General features: G+C 36.0%; 1 protein-coding gene across 1 annotated transcript in view; it reads right to left on the bottom strand.

Moving 5' to 3' along the window:
* Positions 1-7,954: 7,954 nt before the first annotated feature.
* Positions 7,955-13,029, bottom strand: part of glg1b (golgi glycoprotein 1b) — a 31,910-nt gene continuing 26,835 nt past the window's right edge. The window contains 2 exon segments of the mRNA XM_056766436.1: positions 7,955-11,393; positions 12,893-12,999. Of these exon segments, the coding sequence (XP_056622414.1) occupies positions 11,226-11,393; positions 12,893-12,999 (275 nt within the window). The 3' untranslated portion in view covers positions 7,955-11,225.

Raw genomic sequence — 13,029 nt, 5'->3', positions numbered from 1 at the left:
AAATCTTTAATACGAAACAGGTAAATCAGAAATTCACTTGAATTATTAATAACAAAACCTGTACAGTGTAGATTTATATTGTTAAGCCAAATGTAGTTTACATCAATGTGAATAACTGCAGCATTGTTTGTTCTTGTTGAAGTAATATATAATACCGGTTTGTCAAATGATATTTTTTGCTCTGCGAACACACCAGAAACAGATATCATTGCATTCGGGGTCCTATGAGATATTTTTCACCAGGAAAATGGGCCGCGGTGTATGCCACTTTGCATAAACACTATTTCTTAGCTGAATGATATTCTGGAAAGAAGTGGAATAACAAATGTCTGCTGGGAAATCCTATTTATATTTCCAGTGTGGAAAACCTGTGTTCGGGATCTTCAGAGGTTGTGAGGATAACAGGAAACAACAGCCTTAAACACGCTCGCTATCATCCAGGGAAAGTTTCAATGGCTGGTTAATCTACTGGATTTCAATCTTTTGGAAGGAATTTATTAATCCATGTGGGAATATTTACCCCACATCTCATATATTTTTAAACGCTGCCCTGGGAATCAGTGTAACACTTGAAATGCCAAAATATACATTTTTGCCATGTGAACAAAATTAAAATGTCACAATAAAACCTGTCACAATGTAAATGTGATTGTTTTATTTCTATTCTTTTTGCAATAGGTGAATTTTAGGTGTTTTTAGAACATTGGATCTCGTTTGTTGGCATATATGCGTATGTGTTTTTCTATATGTGTGTGTGTGTGTGTGTGCACGTGTTTGTGTGTCTGGCCGGCTGCCAGTTCTCTATATGTCTGTTTGCCCTGCGGCAATGCTGGGGGTCACTGTTTTCATTGTGATACAAATGCCACCCTCATAGATTAATCTAATGTGGGTTAATTACCACAACATGCTAAACACACATGCATAAACACTAGATATGTTAATTCTTCATCTGGCTTTTTAGCAGCAATTGAGTGTCATCTGCATTATATGGTATGTAAATTATTCTACTTGTTTTGCCTGTATTTGTTTGTCTATAATTGTATATATTTTTTCAGTATTTTTATTTTCTTTATATTTTTAAGGTTGTTAACATGCGTAAATGCATTATATCAAACATATAGTTTTAGGTAATGCCATTGTTTGTGTTAGTTTGTGTGCATTTAATAATGTTAACAGATACAACTTATGATTTTAAAAAGTAAATGGTTAAATTTACATTAAGTAAGAGATTAAGTAAGAGTTATAAATGCTTTAGAAGTATTGCTCGTTGCTAGTTTGGGTTAGCATGTATTAACTAAAATTCACAAATACAGCTTTATTGTGAAGCACAAAGCTCATATCAATAACCAATTGCAGTGACATTTAATAATGAGTGACATTGAAAATTATTTAAATATAAAATATTGAAATTTTGATGACATCACTCCTGAATACATCCAACAATGAGCTCATAGAAATACTAAACAATACTGTTATCACATTAATTATATTAACTTTCAGCAATCTTATAATATACACGATAATACACATGCACTGTTAATTCTTACAAGCACATGTGTGTGCGTCTTACTGTGGGTGCTTTGTCAGAAAGACACTTATGCCTCTGTTATTATGTTACCCCACCGACCCTTGAGTACACTTCATCACTGCCTTTTTCTTGAGACACAAATGTCACACCTCTCCTCACTGCTGTACTTGAGACAGTCAACCAAAGGTTAGTACTAGTTTTATTAGGTCCTCTTGTTAGAAAAAAATATAACATTTCAAACCAGCTTTTTACGTCTTCTGTGCTCTTCAGTACGGTTTCTTGTTTTATTCCTATTTAATATACGTGCCCCCTACACACCCCCTCCACCTTTACCCCATGTCCACCCCCTCCTTCGTACCCTTAGATGGGACATCTAATAAGCGGTTTCTGTCTAATACTGCTGTTGCCACAGTAACACGTCAGGTGGCCGGTTGATATGGCAACCACGGTCCTCTATTTTGGGTTTTGGAGAGAAAGCCTGGGGTTTAAAACAGAGCCTTCAAATCTGTAAAAACGATTTACAAACTCGTTTAAAACACACAAATACACAGGCAGACACTTTTGTTTGAAAGATAATCCTCTGATTGATAATCAACCATCTTTTATGCTCTAGTCCAGTCAAGATTACTTTTACCAAAAGTGTTTTCTGTACAGTCATTGTTAGATTAATCCAGATTTTATTATTTTGGGAATACAAGGCTTCATTTTTAACAATAGATGTTATTAACACTATAGACTAACCTATTTATAAAAGCAGTGAATTAATTTAATAATGCGCATAAACTGATAGTATTTGTTGTGGATTATATGATAATTATGAATTTAAAAACATGTTTTATTCCTGAATATGTTGTTAAGTATATAGCAAGTGTGCAGCATGGAAAGAAATGTCATGATGATCACAGTATTTGATCATTGGTCTCAGCATAATAAAGTTCTATAAATAAGATTATATAAATTCGAAAGAAAGAAACCAAAAAATGTTCCTTTTTATACTATTCATGTGAAATTATAAATCTTTATTCATGCCACCCTATTACTGCCCTCCATATGACATCCAATGTGTTGTGCGGTGCGAAGCCCTGACTGCAGTCTGTCTGCTGACCCCATGACCTTAACCTCAAACAGCAGACCAGCACCCTCTCACAGCGTCTGCTCCTCAAATCTCTAAAAAAATCATCAGACAGGACCTGCACAAGCCCTACTCTCCTCTCTTCTATTTTATAAGGTAAACCTACTAAATATCAAATGTAAATATATTTTTACAGGACATTTTCTGCTTAAGGTAGGTTTATCACCATTACAATTTATTTTAATGTTGCTTTGTATATTCATGTATACAGTTTTAAATCATTTATGAAGTATATCTGCTCATGTTCTCAACACGAGTGTTTTATTAATGTATAAAAGCAGAAAGATTTTTTTTCTGTAATTTTAACCTTATCATAGGGCCGCATGAGATGCACGTGCTGTGGACGTGAACTTGAGACGCTGACCGGAAATCACGCACCTTTAATTCTGCAGTTTAATTCTTAAAGGTAATTGACGCACTCTCAGTTTCAAACCGCTAATGTTATACAGATAAATCGCATTATATATATTTCTTTATAATATTGCCAGATGTTCTTTAAGCTATTTATGTTCTGAAAGAGCCGAAAGAGAGAGAAAACGGTATAAAATAAAGAGACACATTTGAATAATTTTAGTGTTTTGTTTGATCTTTCTGTTTGAAAGGTAATCGTATATAACCAAACACTGAGAGCAGATCAGTTTGTTAAAAATTAGAAATTTCATGGCTAAGAAAAACTGTAGCCATGTGAGAAACAATATTAGTTTTTACTTGCGAAATGTACTAATCTTATTTTTTCCGTTTAACCTTTAAGCAATGAATATAATATAATCTCTTCTATATTAAAAATACAAGATATTTGATTTTATTATATTTAATAGATAGCCACGGGCCCTTGATTCACTATAGGCAAATTTCAACATGCAAATAGGTACTTATTTTTCATCTTCTTCTTATTATTATTATTATTAGTATTATTGCTAACGGATGTTTGAGAAATTAGAATTATATTCATCATAACCATGATAAGGTTGTTTAGTCTACACTGAGATAATCATCAATAAAAGAGAATAATCATAAAAACAAAAAATAATTTAGAATTCGTTTCATCAATAATTAAATTAATCAGAATCTTTAGTAAAATGTATAGCCTTAATTACACTGCGAATCTTTTACGTAATAAATCTACCAAAACAAGTTTAAACAGGTCATGGCTCTTTTTACAAAATGATGTTTAACCTTCTTTTTTAGCCTACTGACGAGACCATCATTTACTGTAAAATGAACATGATTTTCAATGTCGTTTATATTAAAATTGCAAGTCTGTATATAGACAAATAAAAATGGCAAAACATTAAGATTTTAAATATAACCGTTTTAGAGATTTAATCATTTAACATAATAAAAACATTTGCCGGATTACAGGTTGTGCGTCCTTTGAAATCTCAAACCAATAATTCGTTACACAGAAAATAAATATTAGCCTAAAGTTTGACAGGATTTAAAAACTGGACCTCTAAAAAACGAAAACAAAAGAACAATGTTCAGTTGAATGGCCAATTTAAAAATAAAATAATCATTTAAATCGTGACTAATTTAATATAAACCATTTACACGTTTCTTTTGATTTATCTCTAATACGTTTTAAAATAAATCACAAAAGCTTTGACCATTTCAAAACCCCGATGGTCAATGTTAGGAATATAGCTCATATCGGGAGCAGACAGTATCAGAGCAGCTGCTCAAGAGTTCAGACAAAAGGGTCAAGTGCATGACCCCAGGACAAAAGCACGAGCAGCCCGATGTGTTTATCTGCCCCCTCACACACACGCACGCGCATGATAACTCATTACATTTCAGTATCCTTGTAGCACATCTTACGTTATTTCAACATCATCAGTCTGAACAAAATGTACAGTAGCATACAAGACAAATGGTTAAGTGATGAATTCATATTAAACATTTGTTCCTTAATATGATTCAGTAAAACGCACGATAACACTGTGATGTAAATTGTGGTCTAATTTTGGGCAATGCAAAAACGTGCCAATGTTATAATATCCCAGGAGTTTAATAAAGAATAGGGCCTATATGTGTTTCGTGAAATTGTCGTGCAAACGCATCTTTGGCTAAGAGGACAGATTTCGATTTGTTTGGAAATATCGGGGGGGGAAACGCGTACTGTAAATGGTGTACGTCTAAGGTCAATGCGATTGTATGTGTCCAGAAAGAAAACAATTTATAGGAAGAACATTGAGCTAAACTATACGTCCACTGACAGGGTGAAGAACTGCACGAGCGTTCATTTCAAAATAAAATATATACATACACTGCCACCTCCTGGACGAAAGAGGAATAACAAGACCAGCACTGCATTTCTTTGTTTTCTTCTCACAAACTACACATTTCTCAACCTTCACAATTCTCAACTACATAAACACAATGTTGTTATCTTTTACTCACAAATTCCAATTCCATATGTCTTCATGGCTGTCATATGTTGAATTTGACAGCAAAGCTCCAAAAGCACAATAAAAAGTAGCCGATAAGTTTGTATAGTACGTAGTCAATACAGGTGTGCTATATACCATGTATCGTAACCGGTCTATATTTAAATAGGCCATACGTATTCATAAAAGAATCATGAAACGCTTGTCTTATGACCATTTAAAGTCCGTAAATGATAAGCTTGTGTATGTTTGTTTGTTTACGTATAGAGAAGCCGGAAGCGCCGCTTTAGACCATATAAGGACAAAGCAGGTAAACGCATTAAATGTGCATGATGGCAATTATCTTTATTTTTTTAACACCTCACACAAATGAACACCTAACAAACTAACTAGCACCTGGATTGATGCGAGAAGTTTTATTCAATAAACATAAATAAATAGTTTGTTGTTGAAATCGTTTCAATTTTAATCAGCATCAGACACATGTACGTCAAGTAGCCTATATACTATACTGTCTATATACTGCATAGTGAGTTGCCCTCTAATATTAAATACATTTTCATTATATGGACTAAATGGACCCATGAAGTTTGGTTATAGAGTGTTGATTGACAGAGAGGTTAATTGTCTTGGAAAAAATGAAAGCGAAGCCCATCATAGCACAACTCAAGGAGCTAAAACTGTACGTCTATGTGGTAATGACAAATTAGGTGACGTTTATGTGTGTGCACTAGTTATTTATATCGAAGTCATTTTAGATAGATGTGATTTATCTTTGCCAGTCGGTCCGTCACAAGTCCTGCCCGCGTTCTTTCCCATCTGAACTAAAGCACTTCTGTTTTCTCACCACTAGGCGGCAGTAAATACATTATATATTTTTTTAAGCAACGATTTTTATTATTTTACAGAGGTTTCAATGACAAAATGATCAGATGTTTTTTCTTTAAAGTGTTTATTGGATTTTATGTAAAAATACTCCCATACTCTCACTATTTGACGTACTGGATTGTTGTCAGATGTGGATATTATTTATTTAGAGATTAAAATAGATCATCTTTAATAACATGAACTTTAATGCACAGTTAAGCTGTGTTCTATTGTGTTTTTGTCAACGGTTTTAAAATGACCTGATTGTGGTAAAAAACCTTGCAGAATATTGTCTATACAGCATAAGCAAATATATATACAGTTGTGTTCAAAATTATTCAACACCCACTGAAATTGATTGTTTTGGTCGGTTTGACATTGATTATGATCATTCAGTCATCCTGCTTACAATTAAATCAAAGAGGCACGTGTAGGTCAGACAAATATAACATGTATAATGAAATAACCACAAATGTCTTTTCTGAGCTCACATCGTTATCAGTTTTATTCAACCCCCAAGTGACATTCAATCTTAGTACTTAGTACAACATCCTTTTAAACGTGAAGCGTAGCTTGACACAAGTGTCTTGCAGCGATCTACGGGTATCTTCGCCCATTCATCATGGGCAAAAGCCTCCAGTTCAGTCACATTCTTAGGCTTGCGCACTGCAACTGCTTTCTTTAAGTCCCACCAGAGGTTCTCAATCGGATTTAAGTCTGGTGACTGCGATGGCCACTTCAAATTGTTCCAGCCTTTAATCTGCAACCATGCTCTAGTGGACTTGGAGGTATGCTTGGGATCATTGTCCTGTTGAAAGGTCCAACGTCTTCCAAGCCTCAGGTTTGTGACGGACTGCATCACATTGCCATCCAATATCTCCTGGTACTGAAGAGAATTCATGGTACCTTGCACACGCTGAAGCTTCCCAGTACCTGCAGAAGCAAAACACCCCCAAAGCATGATTGACCCCCCTGCCATGCTTCACAGTAGGCAAGGTGTTCTTTTCTTGTTCTTCCTCCAAACATAGCGTTGATCCATGGGCCCAAACAGTTCTAATTTTGTTTCATCAGTCCACAGAACACTATCCCAAAACTTCTGTGGTTTGTCCACATGACTTTTGGCATACTGCAGTCGACTCTTCTTATTCTTTAGGGACAGCAAGGGGGTGCGCCTGGGAGTTCTGGCACGGAGGCCTTCATTACGCAGGGTGCGCCGTATTGTCTGATCAGAAACTTCAGTACCCACATCTGACAAATCTTTTCTCAGTTCCTCAGCAGTCACACGGGGACTTTTCTCCACTCTACGCTTCATGTAGCGCACAGCAGTCGAAGTCAGCATCTTCTTTCTGCCACGACCAGGTAGCGTTTCAACAGTGCCCTTTGCCTTGAATTTGCGAATGATGCTTCCTATGATGTCTCTTGGTATGTTTAACATCTTTGCAATCTTCTTATAGCCATTGCCCTTCCTGTGAAGAGTAATCACCTGTTCTCTTGTCTTCCTGGACCATTCTCTTGACCTCACCATGTTTGTAACCACACCAGTAAATGTCTAGAAGGAGCTGAGTATCACAGTCATTTTAAAGCTGCCTAATTGGTGCTAATTAGGCTTTATTGCTGCTCCCTGATATCCACAGGTGTGTTCAATACCTGATTGAAAACACTTCATTGAACCTCTGTTCTTCAGAGTGGTAGTCTTTAAGGGGTTGAATAATTATGTCAATGAAGAATTCACAAAAGAAACATTAATACTGTATTACAAAACTAATTGATGTCATTTTAGTTGTAAATGGTTCTTTAAGAAGTCCTTGTAGGATTTCATTCTGAATACAATTACACATGTACACTAAATTCCCTAAAACCATTTACAGCATTGGGGGTTGAATAATTTTGAACACAACTGTATATATTGACTCTTTAAAGTGTAAAAGATGCATTTAAATCCTTTGTTAAAAATGCTAATTTTGTCCTTGAAACACGTGAAGAACAAAATTGTCTTTTTTCAGGGTTATGAAGAAACAACATTGCAAATTAAACAAAGTGTTAAGAAAACCTACAAGTTTTATTAAACTTCCCATTCATAATTCGTACAGAATCAAATAAAACAAAAAATCAGATTCGTCACAACATGGCAGAATGAGAAGAATATCACAGCCAGAACATTTTACAATGCTTAATAATTTCGCATTTAAAATGAAATCAATTGTTCAGATGAAACGTGGAAAACTGCCTCGCAGAGTTTGGAGCCACATAAAGTTTGAGTCTTCAGGAGACAGAAGTTAAAGAATATTAAAACAAAGCAGGATGATCTTTGGCTCTGCACACTGGTATGAAATTGTGACCAGTCTCAACTTTGTGTGTGACGTAAGTGGTTTTCAAACCGGATTCAGGAGTACACACATTATTCACTTAAATGCAATCCTACATTGTTACATTAACCTAAAATCTCTAGTGACATGAATAGTCCAAAATGCACAAAAGGTATATAAAAAAACATCCAATCATTTAAACTAAATCTTTCATTCCCATGGGACATTTTGTTTTAAAAAAAATCAAAGAGAAAGTCTTTATAACCCACTTAGAGGAAAATATCCTGCACTCTTTCCACTCCTCATGTGATTGTAGACCGTAATACTGATGGTCTAGACCGCCGGCACAAACAGACTTACTCTGATGTGCAAAAAAAAAGGTGACCAATGACCAGACTTTCTGTACTGCTAGAATCCTGTTAAATGAAAAACAGTCAGGTACACCAGAAAAAAATAAACATAAAAAAAATCAAAGCTCTCTTTCAAAATTAATTAGAAGGAACCTATTTAAAATAAAATAACTTTAACGTTTCCTTATCTACAGTATCAACTGTGATCGTTTGAATTCATCCTATCGGAAAGCTTGGACGTGGTCTGTAGTTTGCACATCAGCTCTACTATTTACAGAATCACACTGATATGATAAATGCTCAGAGGTAAGCAGTACGTCTGCAAAATATTACAAAGTACAAATCTGTCCCCAAATACTGAAGTCTGGGATATTTATGAATCTGTTTAAACATGTATAGTGGACAAAATGGCATTACATGCTCCTCCAGAGATGATATAAAACTGTTTCTATAATGATTCAGCTCCTGTCAAAGAAATGAAAAACTGTTGAATCTCTGTAACCCTGTCAAGAACATCTCTAGGTCACATTTAACCTGAAATAAAATATATTTTGCTGAATGGAAGTCAATTTTTTGTCCTTGTGACATGGCGGGCACATTCCCTTTCAATTTCTGTAATCAATTAAAAGAAGTTTCTATACATCACAGTGTGAAGTATTACGATCAGAGGGAAATGTGTCAAATTTTTGACCAGAGTAAGGCCACGATGCAGGAAATCTTCAATCCAAAGGAAGACTATATGCAATATATAATTTCCCTTTTCCTCCTTTCTTTAGAAACGGAGTGAAATGTGACCTGGTCTTGTTCTTGTCAGATTTACCTTCGACAAAGATCTCTTGGCATCCACAGTATACACTGCTTAAAGGCAACAGAAAACAAATTCTTCCAGCATTGACATGCAAGCTATTTCATATGTTACTGAATGCAGACCTCCAACAGGCATTATGCATATAAACATCACAGTCATCGTCATATTAACTTTTTAACTAATCGAAAAAAAGGCAAATATGCCATCGCAGTACATCAGGGTTCCACAAACTTCAGACCCACCGTCCTTCGATGAAATTTCCTTTTATGCAGACAAATATAAAACCAAGCTAAGCACAGTTAGGTTGTAAACAATAAATAAGGCCTAAGTCAAAGACAGTAAAACACTGAAAAGTCCAATTGCACAACATTTGAATACCTCTGAAGGAAAATATCTAAAAGGACGTACTGTGACTTTTTTTAACTCATATAAAGTTGGTCCAAAGGAACAGAAACTTATGTGAATGTTTGCCCTTCTGAAGAGCTGCAGACATTTAAGCACTTCTTCTCTAGCGCATCATAATAATGTAAACATGCTTTGCCAAACATTTCAGAGATCACTTGGGAAAACACAAAAGAAAGAAATAGAAAAAATAACTTTACTGAAAAAAAGCAAACCTAAATTTTTTGCTTTTCAGCATTAAGACGTTATTTTCATGACAAAGCATGTTTTACCACGTAATTCTAAATATATCAAGAAGAAATTCACCCTATTTTCATTACTGAGGTGTTAGAAATCTCCATGTATTTGCTGTAATGTACATATAGTGATTAGGTTCTGTACATTAAATAAATAAAAACCACCATTTCAAATCGTGCGGGAAAAGCAAATGTTCTCAATTGTCACAATTAAAAAGAAAAGTTTGTGTGAGTTAATTTGTGATGTAAAAATATAGATATATACTTGGACAAGTTTTTCATGAGATTCGACCCATTCGGACGGGAAACATCTTTGCCCCGGCGTAAGATTACATTCCACATTTCATGTGTCAGAACCAGACATTCATACTCGGTTTCACAGACAAGGCTTAAGACAAGTCCCAGACTAAATTAACGTTTAAGCTATCTTGACTAAAAATAAATTGCCCTGCTTAAAAAATGTAATAACTTGTGTGCATCTTGAGTCAAAACAACGGCGATGTTTTTATCTAAGGCATTTTATTAAAAGTGACTTAAATATCCTTATTTAACATCCAGGTGGATGCTGCAGATTAGTGGTGGTTGAGGAGATTCCCCCTTCCACCTAAAGCGCTTTGAGTGTACAGAAAAGCGCTACATAAGTTTCATGAATTATTATTATGAATTATTATAACTGGCTCAAGCCAAGCCTCGTCTGTAAAACAGGGCCGTAAAGCGCTTTTATCATTTCAGTCATAAATACATCTTGAGCGAAACACCCCACAATCCCACTCAAAGTAATCTCAACCTTGTGATTTTCAGATTTCAAAAAAAATATTATAGTGATGAACCACAAAAATGATCAAGTTCTGAACTTTCACTTCAAAAAGCCCTATCTAAATTCTGAAAGAACGGAGAAAAAAACAAACGGTGCTAAAAATACTGCATTGACACGTGACCCTATGAGTAGAGTCATGTTGTAAGGCTTTCATTTTCAAAACAATAAACACAAATCGAGGCATAATGTCCCAAAACGATCATGATCTTGTCTGAGGCGCGTTTATATGTCCAACGTGTGGATTCGAGTGGATTTTGTTGTCTTGATGGGCTACAGTGGGTTCCACATATAACGCCAGTCCACAGAACATCCACCGACAGTCCCCAAAGTCCTACGGAGAGAAGCGAGGGCAGAAAATGAGGATGGGATGCGTATGGGCCGGGATCCTCGCTCTACCTGTCCTTCAGCTCTCTGGTGACATGTTTGGTGATGCGGCCACACAGCAGCCCCACGAGGAAGAGGATGGACACAGACAGTGTGATCATTAACAGGATGTAAGTCTTTGAAGGTGACGTCATCACTTGTAAAGCGAGGTCTGAGAAACCTTCAGGTGGTGCCACCTGGAAAACAGTACAGCAACCGATGTAAGCAGATGTCTATGGGCACCTTATAAAGTGCATTTAATAAAGCATTATTTTGGGTGACAGACTTGTGATGTTTGCTACACCTGACACCTGAAATCTCCATTTAAGGAAGTCTTTAAAGATCCTGTGCTTTAATTTTAGCGGCATCTAGCGGTGAGGTTGCGAATTGCAACCAACGGCTCACTGCACCCCTCCCTTTCGAAGCACTATGGCAGCTGACATGGAACAAAGATGTCGTCGCATTTTACTTCTTTGCTGAAGGAGACAATATATTTATGAAACACGCTCTGTAGAGCAGTTTGTCCGTTTAGGGCTACTGTAGAAACAACTTGGCGAATTCCATGTAATACGAATACCTTTATTGTCATTGCATGTAACATACAACAAAATTTCATATCTCTCGTAAAAAGTACAACTATATAAATTCTTACTCATGTATGAGTCCATTCATAAAAAATAAATAAATCTCTAGAAACTAAAATTTGAAGTGACTTATGTATTTTATTGAAATAATGTGGCACAGTCTTTCCTGTCAAGATTGTATGGGAAGCTGTGGAGAGAGGGATACAAGGAGGAATGAATTCAGTTCACATATGCTTGTTGGATAGAAGCGGGATGCTTTATTATATAAGGCCTTTATACACTTCTGAAGACATAGTTATGTATATTAAATTGCATTTATATCAATAGATCCTCCTTAAAGATGGGGTAACAAGCTATTTCATGTATTCTGACTTCTTAACACTGTTGAACGTGCTTGCTTCTCATCCTTAACATGGTCAAGTTGTTAAAAAACGAGTTGGAGGTATGATGTAGCACTCCAACTTGTTTCGGGAAGTTTCTTTTATAAATCTGGATCCCTGTTTCGTGACAGGGATCCTATTCCTTTTATTGGCCATTCTATTTTAAAAGCAGGCCCACTCGTCATCCACAGAGCGAAAGACCATGCCCATGCACGAGCATGATAGAAAGAGCATGCCCACGTGTCACGCCCATCAATGCCGCTTCACTCGGCTGATGGAAGTTTAGCTGTGTTTGATGTCATATAAACAGTGGATGAAACGCTGGATTTGGAGATCGTTTGTAACTGATAGATGGAGCGGTCTCTGCACTAAAAGAAGACGGACATGAACCCCACCTGGTAAGTCAAACTAAGTCATATGTCTGTGTTTCGTTGGCAATCGGCGCGTACGTGTATAATGTAAACAACATGAAGGGATTAATGCGATGATGTCTTGTGTGCTCGTGCTGTAGTTCCGTCCTCCCTGCACGCATCGAGCAGCTCGTCTTTTTCCGTAAATAATCTAACAGCTGTATCTCTCTTTTAAAAATTTGATCAAACTAAATACTCTTCGAAGATACGAAGTATGCAATACTAATGTAGAGGTACTCAAGATAAATATGAGATTGGCAGAAACTGCATATTCCAGGACTGGAATAATCTTTTCAATAACTTTGAGCATCTAGGGAAATACCTTAGCAGCGTAGCTCCACATGTCTATACGGTCCTGTAATCTTCTATTACAGTCAGGCTGTAAACGCACCTGCTTGTCTTGCAGAGCACCTATTAAACAGGACATTTCTGGAAAAGATTTTCAAACACATGCGGTCA

The sequence above is a fragment of the Triplophysa dalaica genome, chromosome 14 (assembly GCF_015846415.1).
Source record: "Triplophysa dalaica isolate WHDGS20190420 chromosome 14, ASM1584641v1, whole genome shotgun sequence".
Taxonomy (NCBI): Eukaryota; Metazoa; Chordata; class Actinopteri; order Cypriniformes; family Nemacheilidae; genus Triplophysa; species Triplophysa dalaica.
Note: the sequence above shows the minus strand (reverse complement) of the source record. Positions and strands in the feature narration are given on the sequence as shown.